The 17,622-nt window shown below is 38.7% G+C and overlaps 1 protein-coding gene and 1 pseudogene across 1 annotated transcript in view; one reads left to right on the top strand and one right to left on the bottom strand.

Annotated features, from left to right (window-relative positions):
- LOC140135513 (N-acetylated-alpha-linked acidic dipeptidase 2-like) overlaps positions 1–4,848 on the top strand; it is a 25,919-nt pseudogene extending 21,071 nt beyond the window's left edge.
- A 7,556-nt stretch (positions 4,849–12,404) lies between these two features.
- Positions 12,405–17,622, bottom strand: part of LOC140172413 (uncharacterized) — a 34,420-nt gene continuing 29,202 nt past the window's right edge. The window contains 4 exon segments of the mRNA XM_072195561.1: positions 12,405–13,236; positions 14,208–14,353; positions 15,806–15,989; positions 17,300–17,446. Of these exon segments, the coding sequence (XP_072051662.1) occupies positions 13,069–13,236; positions 14,208–14,353; positions 15,806–15,989; positions 17,300–17,446 (645 nt within the window). The 3' untranslated portion in view covers positions 12,405–13,068.

Below are 17,622 nucleotides of genomic sequence, written 5' to 3'. Positions count from 1 at the left end.
GTTTCGTACTACATTGTAGTACTTTCTCAAATTGAATGACACATTCTCCTACTCCTCGTCTGCTCCCTGTTGCAACTTAACGTTGATGACGTTGATATATCTACCACCAACATGACCAGTGACTAACAATAATTCAAAATCATGGACTTACGTACTTGCAAATACGTCTTCGTTTTATACAGAATTGCAGATATGGGCTCAGGATCCGATTTCGCGCCATTTGTGTACCGAATTGGCGTGTCTGCGCTAGATATATTTTATTCATATGATTTGAAGGTATGTTATTTCCTTGTTGAAAGTCCCGATTGCATCACACGCTGAACTTCAGTGGTTTGGGTTTTTTGTAGCAAAAATATACACCAGTCTGGTCCCACCAGTACCTAAGCGTGTGTCCGCCCGGACCGACTGGTTAAACAATAAAACAAAGACCATTCACATAGTTGCTTCACGGTTGAAACGTTGTTGCAAGGTAATCAATTCCCGAGAATTATGTTTTTAGATAATCCCGCAAATATCTTCAGTATACAGTAAGCCAAAAAATTAAGGTACCAATTGTGTTCACCTCTGCATATCCTAAATAAAGACAAATATATTAAAATTAAAACAAGCAGCCAATACCTGTATTCTTTAGCTCTGATTTAAGACCTTGTTTGTTGAAATTGGTTGAGAATTAAAGAAACAGTGATCTAAAACCTAATGAAGAAACGAAATCAAAAGTTGCACTTTTGTGTTCTAATCAATGAAATCACGACGCTAGTTTTAACATGCTAATCAAATGGAGGCACAGCGCTAGTTCTCTTGTTCGCGAACGCTTTGTGTACAAATCAATAGGGCATGCAATTGAGCAAACTGCAACTTTTACTTTGTCATCTTCCTTGGGTTTCTGGATCGTCGTGTCTTTATTGCTTGAACAATTTCAAAGAACGAGGTCTTAAATTCGAGCTAAAAGATGCAGCTATTGGCTGCTGGTTCCAATTATGATATCTGTCTTTGTTTAGAATATATACAGGGGTGAACATAACTGGTACCTTAATTCTTTGGCTTACTGTATATCTGACATTACCTTTGACTTGCGTACTTGCAATTCTTCAATATCAATATCATATGCCGGATACAACCTACTTTGAATCGGGTTTGTTTTTCAGAGCCAACAACCTTTTAAGTGGACACAGTCTACTTGAACGGCTCTGTCCAGAGCCATCATATGAAGAAATGGGCGCATTCTTTCAAAGACTTTTACCCGGGTTCTTTTGCACTGTTGGGGATATACCTAAGCGACAATCTTCCCGTTTGTAGTCAGAATAGTCCATTATGAATGCTCTGAATATACTTTCCTCGAGTCAGTAATTTAATATAATTCGAATTTTACTTTACTGCCTCGATGAAGGCATAATGACTATAAAGGCAGTTGATAAAACTCCATAGTCTTGTCCTGAAGACGTTGGAGCTAATCCTTATTGCACTTTTCAAATTTGTCCGCCAGTGAAACCTTGAGTAATCGTATGAATACCCATAGGCGTAGATCCCGGGGGGATGGGGGGGGGGGATAAATCTCCCAATATTTTGCCAGGGGGGATGGTCAATACAACCCAGACAACATACATACATTGGCCCAATATTGGAAAGCCATTGGCAATCTTGGCATTGGTATTTTCTTGGGAAGCACTATTGGGTCAATATTGGTTTCTCATTGGCATTGGCGTTACATTGCCAACAATATTGGATCAATATTGGTTTTCCATTGGCTTGGCATTGGTAAAATCTTGGCAAGAAATATTGGGTTGATATTGGTTTTCCATTGGCATTATTTTGCATTGGCCTTGCATTGGCAAAATATATTGGATCAATATTGGTTTTCCATTGGCAACTTGGCATACAAGAGTGGATACAAAATCTACCATTGAACGTGCACAATGGTAGATTGCGTATCCACTCTTTAGGGTCCCCAATATTGATCAATATTTTGTTCGTGTATAGGCCGCATTACATCTTCTCTGATGCAACCTATGAATTCAAATCACATTGCTTATTAACTTCGATCGGTCATTATCATGTTTATGTTTCAGAAAGTTCAACATTATCCCGTCTATCATAGCAGCTACGAGACATTTTATTGCGTGAAAACATTTGTCGATTCTAATTTCTTGCGCTCGCAAGCAGTAGCTCAAGTGTGGGCGGAAGTTGGGCGTCATCTTGGAGATGCTGTTGTACTGCCAATGGATACAAGGGAATATGGAATTCGAATAAGGCAAGCCATGGATGCGATAAGGGAATTATACGCGGATACAATGGAACAACAAGACATATATTTTGGTAAATACCATAATGTAATAATGCCGGGCAGTGGGAGATTAAATTGCAATGGTTATTGATTACAATGTTGGGGTTGGGACATCTGCCCGTACAATGTTTTTTAATGTAGTTAAACTGAAACACAGATCGGTTGTTTGATGGCATGTAAAACTACGTCATTCATTTTTAAGAAAAAGTGAACACTGATGGCGCTATTTATCTTAAATCGTGTTTTCATCTTTACACTCGGATAATGGCATTAAAACTTCAGAAAAAGACTAACAAATGGCAAGGAAATGTAAAGAATAACTCTATTTGGCTAATTCAATTTAAAATATATGTAAATAGCGAAAAAAAGTGTGATAGTTAATTATGCAATGTTTTGTTAGAAACATTATTAAATGATCAAACAACCGTGGGTTTTATTACAATTATTTGTACCATTCGGAAGGCGGATATGAATAATAATGTGTTGCTTCCATTCGTATTTGTCACATGTGCGGCCATTGATGGCCGGCTATATGCTTGCACGGTTAAACAATGTCAACTGAAATTATGGGCTTTTACTCCATTACAGATGATATTTACTCAGCTTTAGATAATTTCACATCAGCAACAGAACGCTTCCAGACAGAAATGGACCAAGTTAACCAGGATAAGTAAGATATTGTATATTCTTAGGCCATCTTAATTTTATAGTTTGCCTCTAAGCCTTTTCCCCAAGTTGAAAACCTCATGCGGGACGTAAGATTGTTGTGGTGGAAAAAAATGACATTTACTCAATCCAGTGGGAATAACGCGCAAAAATCGGGCTAATTTACCAGACCCAATGCGTGCGTGGGCTTTTAAGATAGCTTTTTTGTTTGCAGTGTTATTTCCCCTTAACGTATACAAAGTACTGTTGCTCATCGTGATATCGGAATGGTTTGCATTTCAAATCTTTTGTACAATTTAAAGGAAAATAAAGGTGTTACGACTCTCATTTTTATAGCTCACTATAGGACCTAAAAGTGCGACTCTCGGCTTTCGTCTTATTCTCAAAGAACACCAAAAGAGGTGAAGAAATTTGAAAGTATAAAGCTATTATAAGCGTTCTAGCCGTGGGCATAAATAATCGGACGCAGATATTCAAAAGTCCGCTATCACCGATCAACTGAATTTGAAAACAAAACATTTTCATTTTTTTTAAATATGCGATTTTTAAACATTTAAAATACCATTTCGTTCATTACAGCCAATTAGAAGTACGAAACGTGAACGATCGGTTAATGAATTTAGAGAGAAGTTTCATCGATCCGTTGGGTCTCCCAGGTCGTAAATATCTGAGGTAAGCCTAGAGATCAAAATGAAATTCTAGTACCACAGACATACTCGCACCTTTGGGTTGAGTACCATTGGGTAAAATTAACTCTCGTTTCAGGATATAAACTGAGCTCAAAAAGAAACTTATAATTTTTCACAAGGTCATATCTTGAAATCCTGTCCATCAAATTGAACCAAAATTACACACAGATTTACTTTAATACTCTACTCTTAACACATGTCAGTAACCAAGCAGTTATCCAACTGACACAACAGCACAATGCACTGACATGGGACAGCTTCCTGGACCACATTCACGGCCCAGCCCTGTTTCATGAAAAAAGTGTATGAAAAGCAGAAAGCAGCACCGTTTTATCATCTGTGCAAGGATCTTTTGTGCATTCTCACAGATTTTTTGTCCTGGGTGCCAAATGTTGGGCTGTGAAAGTGAAGGAAGTCCAGGAAGCTCTCCCATGACAGTGCATTTTGCCGTTGTGTCAGTTGAAGAACTGCTTGGTTACTGGCATGTGTTTTGAGTAGAGTATTAAGGTAATCCTGTGTGTAATTTTGGTTCATTTTGATTGACAGTATTTTAAGATATGAGCTCAGTTTATAACCCATTATCATTATAATTGTCGAACATTATTCCTCTCCGTCGTGGCGTAGCCAATGGAGGGCAAATTTCTGACCATTTTTTGTTAAAGTTTTGCCCCTTGAAAGTTGCCTTGCTTCCCCCTTTGCCCAAAAGTGCTGGCTACGCCACTGCCTCTCCGTAGAGACATAGACCTAATTATAAATGTCCCATATGAAATTGGTTGGGTTAACCTTTTACCCTTCTGCTATAAAATGCGGCATGATGTATTCCTCGTACGAAACTGTTGTCCAAGTGCTCTCTTTGTGCAAATTATTGTGCGTAAAAAACGGTAATATTACTTCATTTTATAGACATGTGGTTTTTGCACCAAGTGAACACGACCAGTATTCGTCGTCTGCTTTTGCTGGACTTGTGGACGCCATGTTTGAAATTGACAGTGATCCTCGCCCCGAAGAGAGATGGGATGTAGTGAGACAACAGATGGCCGTTATTGCCTACACAATTCAATCGGCTGCCTATGCTCTTCTCGGCGTCGCAGGCATATAATAAAATCATTATACATGCCAATTTTAGACAGGGTGTCCCATCAGAGGGTTTTTCAAAACAATAAGGCTGAGATATAGTTGTGACACACGTAGCGGTTATACCGTAGAGTCTGCCACTGCTAGTCCATACAGGACCAACGCAATATGTAGCACTATTATCAACGCCGTCAGGCGTTGGTCCTTATAGATTGGTGCTCTACCCCCAGCAGCGCAATCGAATTACCATAAGCAGTGACCTGAACCAACCCAGTTAATGACAACGTAATAACTCCAAATATGGTTGGTAACCACGCCCATCATTTAACCGCATCTGTTATGTAACTGGGACGAGTACGCTAGTCATCTCAATCGATTGATTTTGAGATTGCATGGATCAAAACACTTCACACTTTTGAAGTAGCTGGGTTTCGATAGACCAGCAGTGTAGGCCTAAACTGTGATATCATATTAATTTATTTTGTAAAATCAGTGTTATTTTATTAGTCTGGTTCTATTTTGGAAATGTGCTTATTTAAGCATCAAGCGGCAAGTTCGCGTAAAAGCTGGCAACCACATTGTTTTGTTTCATTCGGGTATGCTGAATTCAAAACTTTTGTCAACCATTGGAACTCCGTGACCCTCAAAAAAGACCCTCAAACACCCTACATGCTCATAGCCATATAGGGGCAAAAATTAAACATGCTCCAAATTCACTAAAACATGTCAAATTATTTGTCTAGGTCCAAGGATTACAAAAGTAAAACATATTTGCACGTAGGACATATAGTTACCAAGTTTTGAGGCTCGACAGGTCCAAGGTCAATTTGCATGCTAGGGGTGAAAAAGTAAAAGTCACTCCGATTTTCGAAAAATGGATGCAAACTGTTCTTCAAGTTCAAGGGATTCTTTGATTAATCACTCAATCGTTGTTTCATTCAACCAACATCCGCCCAATAAGTATTCAACAAACAATCAATAAAACAATCAGAATCATTTAATGAATTGATTAATGAATTATTTGATATGGAGGTCATCCAATCAATCAATATAATATAATAATATAATATAATAGAATCACAATAAATTAATAGTCAGTCTGATGAAATTAAATTTGAACTACTCATCAAGCATCAATTAATAATCATTTAACGATCAATTATTAACAAATTACATTGTAGTCTCGCAATTAATGTACCGTATCTTGATGTTAAAATATCAATCAATCAAGTAATCGAGTCAAGTAACCACTCAATTTATAATCAGTCTCTCAATTGAATACCTGAGTGGAAGAAGGGCCCAACTCCACCAAAACTGTTTTTGAGATATTAAGAAAAAACTTAATATTTGGAAAAGTTTTATAGACAGAATGTTTTCATCTTCAGGGACCTTTAATACATGAACATACAATATTACATACATTCAAAACTATATATGATGTTTCCATGGCAACGGTACAGGTCTTAATACGAGCTGGAGTTGGGCCCTTCTTCCACTAATATACTGCAAGTGCCAGTTCCGTAAGCAGATGTGTTATAAATAGCTACAGAAATTAGGTAATCATCCATTAATTGCACAAGTAGAAGCATGTAATATGTTAGCAAGAAAGTTTATTGTATTGAAAAGCATATTTCATGGATGAAAAAAATTCCTCTTTAATCCAATATTTGTGGAAGAAGGGCCCAACTCCATGGAGTTGGGCCTTTCTTCCATGAAAACCATGATTAAGTGTACGCGGAAGACTATTTAGAGAGTGAATTTTGGCTCATCTTTCACACACAAGGAAGAACAGTCTGCTGGCAATAAAATGCTGGGTCTAACTCATTTTTGTAAAAATTGGAGTTGGGCCCTTCTTCCACTCAGGTATTCAATTGTCTCTTCATGGTCTTACACTAGGATCCACAACATGCTCATCTATAATTAATAAGGGCACAATTCTTTAACCCCAATACATTTGTATAGTCATTGAATGACCTTTGAAAATTTGGATACAAAACTCATACTCTGAAACTTGAGGTCAAATTTGCACTATTGAGTATTTAATTGAGGTTATTGAACTATGTCATTAGGATGAGGCCATTGTGGTCCATAGTGTTAGATCTGGCAATCTCAATCAGTCAGCCAAATAGTTATTGACCGCTCATAACTTCATCAATCTCAAATTAATCAGTCTCTCAATCAACCAATCATTCATTCTATAATTCAATTACAAATTGCATTCGTTTATAATTCATATGCATGATATTCATTCATTAGTGACTGATTAAGCATCAATAATCATTAATACTCTGGTTCTGATATGATTAGTGTTTGATCTAAAAATCTCTAAACAAAAAAGTAAGCAAGCAAATATGAAAGAAATCATAATTTCTCGATATAAGCTATATAAGCCTGATCAATGGCAATATATAAATCAATCAACGAAAATAAAATAAATAAATGAATAATTAATGAACACACATTAATAATAAAACATAAATGATGATACATGAAATAAATGTAATTATAGGCCCGTATTAAATAATGAAAGAAAGAAAGAGAGAAGGAAAGAAAGAAAGAAGGAAAGAAAGAAAGAACTTGCTGAACTTCTTTTTTTTTCAAGAAAAGGAATTAAAGTAAATAAATGAGTGAAACCCAAAGTTTTTATGAAGCGTGTGTCCTCCAATTCTATATTTTTCTTAAACATGTTAAACGAATAGGCCAACTATCCCAATTAATAGAGGTTGCGCATGTGACGTATCATACCGTAAATATGGCGGTATACTCAAATCCATTCAACAAAAGCATGATTGCAATCTACCGAGACAGTTCGTCTCACACACATACCAAATGCACTACGATCAAATAGGTTTATGACAACATTTGATTGAATGGACTGCACTGCAATCAATAATTTCAAGCACAACCTTTATACAAAAATAGTAAGGAATCGAGGTTAACCAGGACAATATTAAATGTAGTGATGACAAAAGGAATTGATTGTGTGCAACCTACAGGTCAGTGAACTGAGGGTAAGAAGAAAACCGAGTATTATAACATTTAACAGGATTAACACATGCAACTGAAGAGGGTTAATAATCAATTTTGTTACGCAATACTGGTGTCAATTCCAAGCCGGAAGCTAGTGTTCTGGTAGCAGGTAGGCAAGCCACACCTACTGACAGCTATTGATGATATTTAGTCAATCGGATTGGCTGAATATCATTAGTAGCTAATCAGTAGGCGTGGTTAATCAGTTTGAGATTTCCCTCGACTTTCCAGGTCAGGATATGTCTAATCTAGAAGGACCCACGCCTGACGGCGTGGACTATCGTACTAAATGGAGCGTGGTCCTCCTTGAAGGACTAGCCACTGCAGGAGACGTCAACAAAGCTGATCATGTGAGCGCATGAAACTGAATATTGCAATCTTCGCAGTGGACAACTCGCAGCAGACAAGCGAAAAAGCGGATTATTATAGTTGGACGTTTTTCCATTGCGATAGACAACACTTCTTCGATTTCCAGCAGCAATGTTCAAGATATTGGTTGTGTGCAGTGTTTTGTTCACTTTCACCGACACTGGCGTCCAGTATTAATTTGCCGCTACATATGTACTGAGCTACAGAAAAATATTCTGGTAGGGCTACTATAATTTAAGACCGAATTGAAAAGACTGGGTGCGTATGACGTCCTGTCAACCAGACAAAATGCCGTACTTCGCAGGTCAGCAACCAATCAAGCCGCGCCTTTGCCCTGACGTCAGACCCAAACTAGTCTTTTTTAATTCACTCTTCAATTATATTGTTTGATTTGCCTTTGCAACAGACCCAGCGGGTAACTTTCCGTATAGTAGCGTCTACCGCAGTAGGCAGCTGATAATTTCTGTAGCGTCTCCCGCTGCGCAGAAAGACGTCAATAAAGCGAGCAAAACCTGGCCCGAATAAAAGCGGACCATTCGATTGGATCGGAGAGAACCGTAGATCGCAGCGGACAACCAAAATCGCTGTGGAGAACAGAAACGTCAACGTCAATCGCAACGGGAAACGCACGGAAAACGTCTATGTAGTATAATAGAAGACGTCACTGTCAATCAAATTCCGTACGATCCTTGATTGGTTAATTTAGCGCGTAAAAGGAAGGCCAATTTTTCGGAGAAACCGAATAGCAGAAAATGGCGAAAATTATGTACTTTCACAATGCAAAAGGCAACTTTTCTAGGCATTGTTGACATGGTGCCTTCGGGAAAGAAAGTTTTCTACTATAAAGACTTAGCTTATTAGATGGTTTCTATGTTTGAAGGTGCAGAATTATCCCGGATTTACGAGTACCATCGCTTACCAGCAACTCCTCATCACGTCACCTGTAAACAAACCGTGCTCGAGATTGATTGACAGATGACGTCAGACGCAAACTAGTCTTTATCTAGGTCTTCAATAATAATAGTGGCCCATTTAGTCGGGACGTTTTGCGAACGTTTTCCGTTGCGTCATTCGGTGTGATTTTTTGGTTGTCAATTGCGACCTTCGGTTGTTTCCGCTCAAAATGATGATCTGCATTGTTTGGAGCTTTGGCGTACACGCTGCGGAAAACGATACGGAAAATTAGCCGTTTCGCAACGTCAAAACGTCCGCAAGACGTCCGAATATATTGTGACCTATAAAGGCCACTATGATAGTTAGACGTCTTGTCGGGGTTTTGTCGTTGCGAGAGACGCCATGGCTAAATTTCCGCCAGTGTCTTCCGGTTGCAGAAGAAAACGTCCATAAATCGAAGGAAGTTAACCATTTGTGCGAAAAGAACCGATCACGGGTCCCAGCTGACGCCTGAGCAACAGCAAAACGCCCAAAATGCAATGTAATGGATCCCGTGTCATATACTGGGGTACCCAAAAAGGTGGTTTTGTTACATTTTGATGTGCAGCTTGGACTTCAAAACAGTCGCTTGAGTATTCCTTCACTTAGAAGATTCAATTAGATCTTAAATTGAGGCTAATATATTCTATATTACGTTTTTATCCCGTTTTTTAAAATTATTTTCTTATGACGTTTGGTATGAAATGTGCCAAGGGTGGTTGAGGATTAGGAGGAGGAGGATTAGGAAGAGGGATTCGTATCGTAAATTTGATCTAAAACCCCTATTAAAAATTTGAATCTAGTAAAAAATTTCTAAATGAATTCCCAGATATCTAAACCAAGTAAACAAATACATAAGGTCATTTAAAAGACTAATACTTGCTCAGAATGATTGTAAATGTGGAAAAAAGAGGTGGGGTTAAATCCCACCTACTTTGTGATTGTTTTTGCCTGCGCTCTCTCAATTTTTAAGAGATTTCCATTAAAAAAGGTGTCGAAATGCTCAGGAGGATGAACCACTTCAAATGAGACGTGTAGGTAAAATGTTTGAAACATTTCTTTTTTTTTTTACTTTTTACTATGTAACACAAAGTACCCCAGCTTGTGACACGGGACCAACGGTGTTTAAGCCACCGTCTAGTCCGGCGTCGTTACGTGCGTTTTTCAGTTGCGAGAGACGTTTTGTTTACAGTTCTCTTGGTGGAGACCTCCTTGGGGGCCACTAAAAAGATGCCACCAACCTTTGTGTAGCCAAAATATTACCAATACTACTACCACGAGTTGTTCTCCATCGAGAAAATGGTCTCGGTTTTTATTTTTATTTTCGTGAAAAATAATACTTTCTATAATGATATGTCAAAATAAAACAGCTTGATCAATGAAAGTTCCAATCGTATAACACTATGTATAAATATATGAATACCGAATTGCACGTTAACGTCTAATGCCCATAATACAGTCAACTTCATGTACTATATTCTATATCATTTATACATAAATATAATTTATAGTATTTTCTTTCACATTGTGATAAAATGTGTCTATTATAGATTATGATATATACTAATTTTATTTTATCCAGTTAATAATAATGCAATTTGCCATTCGGAATTATGCAACAATATATAATATAAATTTCAATCATCTTTCCTTGTATGATGTGTGGTTAATGGGTTTTGGGTACTAGTTTACTACTAGTAGGGTGGGGCGAAAAACATTTTTTTTCTCGGATCGACTTGGAATTCTCGGAGAATTTTACTAGGGTATATACTACTATTGTGCTGAAATATCAGTAAGAGCATGTTTCGCCCAGGTAGTAGATTTTCACAAAATCCCTACTTATTTGCTATATTTATTACTGTACAACTCTATAATGGAGAATTCGGTAGGGTTAACGGTTAACCTGGGAAAGAATGCCATCAGATCAGATGACATCAAAGCCACTGTTAAACACGTTGGGTAGTTTGTTTGGACCCTCTAGGACATCACCAAATAACAAGCAATCTCCAATTGGTTACCATTATTTTCTGCTAAAGATATGTATGTATTCAAATATTGATGATATTTGAGTTGCTAAATTAAGAGGTATGGGGTAGCATTGTGGAGCATTTTCCAAGTTCTACTCATTCAAGTTTCGCAATTTTGGTCTTGTTACATAGATATGAACTGCAAAGGTACAAAAAATACATGAGATGATTTTAGCACAGCTCTGACTTGATCAGGGGTTAATGTCATGTGACATCCGATTTGCAGTAATTTGACCATGTGACCTTTTGACCTCTGGCCAAAACATGGCTACCCGAAAGTCGTAGATCATTTGTTTTTGGTAATTCTGCAGCTCATATCTATGCAACAAGACCAAAATAGTGAAATTTGACTGAGCAGAACTGGGGGAATGCTCCATAATGCTACACCTACCCCCTAAATTTAGCAACTCAAATATCATCAATATTTAACTAAATACATGTCTTTAGCAAAAATTATGGTAAACCAATTAGAGACTGCTTGTTATTTGGTGGTGCTCTAGAGGGTCCAATCAAACTATAATGAAAGATAAAGATAAAGACAATTTATCGCGTCTGACGTCACCTGTCAATCAAACTCGAGCACGGTTTGTTTACAAGTGTCGTGATTATGACTTGCTGAACGCGGATTTATAACCGGGCGCCTTATTGTTGATTTTGCACCTTTCGACATGCAAACCGTCTCAAAAGTTAGGTCTTTATAGTAGGAAACTTTCTTTGGTGAAGGCACCATGTCCACAATGCCTAGAAAATTTTTTTCGCCATTTGCTGCTATTCCTTTTCTCCGATCAGCACCAGATAGATCGGTCTTCCTTTACGCGCTGATTAACCTGTGTAAACCGTGTACCAATCATGGATCGTAATTGACAGTGACATCGGATGCGATAAATTGTTTTTATCTCTGTCTTTAATTATACCCAAGATATTTAATATTGGTTATGATGTCATTTGAATGCCTACTTTTCCCAGGTTGTTCCTACTGATTTCGCTATATAGAGTTATACAGTAAGAAATAGCAAATAAGTAGGGATTTTGTGAAAATCTACTGCCTGGGTGAAACATGCTTTGATCTTTGATCTTACTAGTATTTCAGCACAATACTAGTATGTACAATACTTGTATGTACCCAAGTAAAATTCTCCGAGAGTTCCAAGTCGACGGGAGAAAAAAGTGTTTTTCGCCCCACCCTAGTGCTGAGGTATACACGTGGATACCATGCACCGGGTGATTCCAAAACATGAACAATATTGCATTTGCAAACGAGGTAATTCGACCCAAAGAAAACTCATTTAGCAGTATGAGAATTGCCAACATTGTGGCCAAATTCTGTAATTTCACTGGGGCACCATAGGCACTGGAAATTCCCCATTTTTCGATGAAAATATTTTTGAAAAGTACAAAAGGTTATGCCCGGGGGGCACTTGCCGCACTTAACACAAATGACCATATGGGTATGCTCCCCCGGAAAGACGCCCTTTTTGGATTTCGCTCTAAAAGACCCCAGAATTGCTCATTCCTCATATTTCTGGGTATTTCAGGCGATTTTCAACCAAAATGTCAAGATGATTTCGACTGTTCGCAGCTCCAAAAGTCCCCATTTTACTTGTTCGCAGCCCGGTTCGCAGTTCCAAAAGACACCCTCTTACCGGTACGCCATTAGCTCCCAAAGACCCACCACCTCAAAATTCCGGGGGAACATACCCACCAAAATTGTTTGTTGTGCCCCCCTCACATCCCCCGGTTATGCTGTATCGCGGGAAACTCATGTCGGTCCTAATTTTGTTTACAACTGACTTAGCAGACTCGATTGAGCAGCTTTTATATTTCAAAACAGCAAGAGGTCAAGTTAAATGAATTTTTGTTTATTTCTTTGTGATAACAACTTTGGTTTTATATAGCGTTTAGCTAGCAAAATTTTCACTAGCTATATACAACGATGTGTGTAGTTACGTCACTAAAAGTCATTATGCTTAACGTTTACCAATGACTTCGCTTTGTACATTCACAAACTCAAAATGGACACCATGATGACGCAAATGAGCGTCATCAAGATGGCTGCCGCTCCAGACCTCTGTAACACCGTAGAGCCGTTCTCTTCTCGCAGGTTCACGTCGATGACGTTGTCAATCTCTTCCACAGATGTATCATCATCGGATTCGCCGTCTGGTAACTATATACAGAAATGAAACAAAAAATGTTTGGATATTATTATCTATTTTACCTCGTTAATTTCCCTGGACAATATGGAATAGGTTATTAGCTTTAAGCATTTTACTTTGAAAAATCAATATAACATGGGACTGCAGTGTTAGTTTTCATGTCCTCCAGTGAACATAGGCCTAATCTTACCCAGGACAATAATAAACATCGGAGATGTCACTTGGAACAGATAAAAGTATAAACTTACTCATTTTGTCATGTTCATAGTAATATTCTTTATCAATATTGCATTTATGAAATATACTTTCGATGATATGTCACCTAAAGACCTTAGGATCTGCAACCCGGGTGAGCTGGCTGGCTGGCTGACCGGGCACAGCCACACCAAATTTTAGCCCCTTGCAGGTCGTGAATAAACCATATACAGGTAATTTATGATGGATGGGTGCAGCTAAGCTCAAGTTTCTTAATATAATTTGATTTTGTTTTGTCCGGTTAATGATATCTGCTTTCCACTACCCGTAATTAAGTTATTTGTCCACTCAACTATAGGGCATCCCTGAATCCTGTGTCACAGTGTCGGCACCATACTTTTTTCCTGGGCACAATGTGAATTTTTATGGGGAGCACCAAAATACGCCTTAATATATGCATATTTTGCCTACAAAGGGGAACCACAGATTTCCTATTGCACTGATGGGCAGAGAAGATGTTATGCGATTAATGCCCCATACCATATATCCGCAATTACAAGCAGCGTAGTCTTTTTGTGGCGTATCAGAAAAGCGATAAGCGATATGATCGATTAGCGTCAAATCGCAACCAGTTGACTTGACGACAACTTTGACGCTACTTCGCTAAATGACAAGCCTATACAATATAATAGCGGTTATGCAAACGGTGGCGAGTTTTTAATCACAACACTGTGATAAGTACGATATGGGCTTAAAGTTCAAAGCAGGGATATGATAATATTTATACCTTATTTTCATCAATTTCTGTGAAGAGTGGCACACACTGGAAGATGTCGGTTGAGTACTTGAGCCCGTCTTCACATACACATTCCCGTTTGCCATTGTACGCAGAATGTTCTGGACAACCCGCAAAGAAAAATGCGTGCTTGACTCCTGCAAATAATTAGTAAATTGCATTAATCTTACAATTGTCCACATGAAACGTCATTCTAAGCGGTATAGGCATAATTAACCAGTATAATAAATACAGCTTTCAACACGTAAGCGATGCCTAATGCTTCAAATGTCTAATGTCTAATGGACCGATACACTTATCACACCGTCACATTGCCACACTTTCATGTTTTGTTTTACGCCGCGCAGCCCGCGTTGATAACAGTGGCGTACTGACAGGGGAAGGAAGAGACAAGTCATCCCTTCCTCTGCTGGTTCAAAATAATTATCGAGACCAGGACAAATCTTCTTTTTGACCTATTTTAATCACATACTATTACCCTCATTTTAGCCTTCAAATTGCGTATTTTTGTGTGAATTTCCTGAAAATTGTGTTTGACATCACTGATGTCAACTTTCCTGGCGAGAAACATTTGCATACCTGAATACAAAAACCACCCAAGTCCATACTTTGGCCAAATTGATTTCAACATGGGAAATTGTTGCTTATACATCGGCCTATCATATGTATAAAAGGACAGCACAAATCCACCCTCTACGTGCGTCTATTGAGCATGTGAAATCCACAAACAGGGCAAAATGGCTGACGTGCTAAATTGAGGTGATAGCAACAGTGATGACGAAATAAGTGGTAAAAAGCGCAGACATGAATGGGAACAGAACAAGAAGCAAAGACTAAGCGCAAAGGGTAAAGAATACACTTACTATGTGATTAAAAAAACCCGTAAGTTCCGGTATACAAATGACCCTCGGAAGTCCCCGAAATACTAATCGTCATACCCCACCCATTTGCGTGCAAAACTCAACCTTTTTACCAGGTAAATCTAACTGAAGGAATTTAGTTTTCTCAACATCACTTTCCATGGACTTGGGTGGGTTTTGTATTCATGTATTCATTTTCACTGGTAGATTGGCTATTCGTTCATCTTTTCATAACAAGTTATCATGGTTATAGCTAAAAGTCAAGTTAGCTCAATCGATAAGGCATTCGACTATGGTGCGAGAGGTTGCGGGTTCGAACCCTAGCGGTGGCTAGTATGCTCTCGTGGAAAAATGGAGTTAGCTTGAAATTCCCCTGGACAAGGAACTTACTGCTAATTGTCTCGTTGTAACCCGTATGTAACTCGGGGAGCTGATCCTGGTTGGGAAGGTTTATTTGTGGAATGTCTAGGGTGTGCGCTCTTGAAGCAGCAAAGTCCCTGATTTGTTGTTAAATGGTTTATGGAATGATGTGGGGCCATAGTGGTCATCGACAACCTGTAAAGTGTGCGGAGGCTTGCTTGTGGATCAACGTCTGTGGATCAACGTCTAGGCGTTGTGCCTATGCGTAGCGCACTATAAATCACTGCGCTTTAAAAGGTCCGAGTCTATTTGAGCAGGTTACGCGACTGTTCAAGCGCAAGCACATTCTGTATTATTTTCTGCACTTACCCACTGGTGCCTGCGCATTGTCAATGATGTCTCGTCGTACCACCCTCTTTCTTCCCGCGCCTTTCTCGACGAGTTGGAAGATATTTGTGACGGTATATGTCCTGGATTCTCCCGATAGAGCTTTATTAATGAATGTGCTACGGTGAAGATCCTGGTCAGCTACGTACTGGTAGCTTTCTAGCTCCTGCAAACAGAAATTGCTTTAAATTTAATCTCATTTGTTACATCAAATATCTAGCAATTGTACGATTTTGTACATGTCATGTGCAGGAAAGCCGACTTCTTTTCTGGATGTTCTTTTTCCCTTAAAATTGTATTTCCAGTAACGAACATAGTTATATTATTTGCAGCTGATGTTCAATGCGTTAAATCTGTATTATCATAGCCCCCCCCCATTGTTGAAGCCCGATTGAATGTGGATTTTTGGTCAAATTAGCCTTATATTTGGCCATTTTAGCATCAAAAGTGCACATTTTGTACTCTTCGCGCGAATTTGTTCCACTTTTGCGCCATACATATTCACCATTTTAGCTTCAATATGGCAAAATTGTTCGCACGCTTCGCGCGCATTTGTACCATAACCTTACAAGTGACGTAACTAGGGTAGCGCCCGGGGCAAGAAACAAAATTGGCGCCCATACCCCCCTCCCCCACCCGAAAATATCTTAAGACGCGGGGGTGTGGGAATGGCATCGGTTCATTATTTTTGAGGCTGATTTGTCGCCCCCTAGTGCTGGCGCCCGGGGCACATTGCCCTCCCCCTTCCAAGCCTATCCCCCATGTCAAAAAGTAATCAAGGCCACATATTTATGTTAGAAGACAAGGTTGCTACGTCGGCACGCAAAGTAGTTTATAAAAGTGGTTTTCCAAGTAAAGTGTTGGATGCGAGCCGTTAGCACTGATGAAGACCTCAGCATCGCTGGATTTAGATGTTTTTGCCGACTTGGAACTTTTGCCATGTTTAAAGACTTTTGTCTGACACGGCGTTATTTTATAGGCCTATTGGTCTAACGGCTCGCATCCAACACTTTACTTGGAAAACCACTTTTATCCCATAGTGGGTAGGAGAACATGAAAACTAATATGAGATACTGTATTAGGATCACATATTAAGTATCATGTGAGAGTATACTCTTGTACTCCAGAAGACAGGATCACATATTAAATATTTGACACCATAGAATATAAAAACTAGTAATTTGATAAGTTAATAAGATTTTTAACGGAATAAATCTAGGTAATATGATTATGCAGGTTATTCTGTTCAGTATTTACCCCCTAAGTTCCCTCTTTCTTCAGGCCCTGCCCTCTATCGGGTGCTAATTTAAAGTTTAAGCTTGATTGCTATTGTTTCTTTGTAAGCCTGCGGCGCAACCTTGAACAATATTGTCTCTTTGTAAGCCTGCGGCGCAACCTTAAACAATATTGTCCTTGAGATATTTATGTGTCGCATGATATTTGCATAAATAGTGTCATAATTTTGACGTATAATACCTGCTGTGAGGCGTCCTCAGCTAAGGCATCTGCATCTAAATATTCTGTGGCCCCGTCTGGAAGATTCTGATCCACAAGCTTGGTGTACAAGAATTCGGGTGATGTAAATGCCGAATACCGCTGATTGGTGGGCGCTGCTAAACAACCCTGGAAGCGGTAATGTTAATAGAATATTAATAATATGTTGAAATGCGTATAGTAATCAAGCCAATATTGCTGTCGGGTGCAGGAAATATCTTTATCAGAAATTGTAGGGAAAAAAACTTGATTTGAAGACCTGTCAAGTAAGTTTTAAGCTTAAATTGGTTTTTAAATTCTACTTA

Source organism: Amphiura filiformis, chromosome 16 (genome assembly GCF_039555335.1).
Source record: "Amphiura filiformis chromosome 16, Afil_fr2py, whole genome shotgun sequence".
Taxonomy (NCBI): domain Eukaryota; kingdom Metazoa; phylum Echinodermata; class Ophiuroidea; order Amphilepidida; family Amphiuridae; genus Amphiura; species Amphiura filiformis.
The sequence above is the reverse complement of the archived record's forward strand: the minus strand, read 5'-3'. Positions and strand labels throughout refer to the sequence as shown.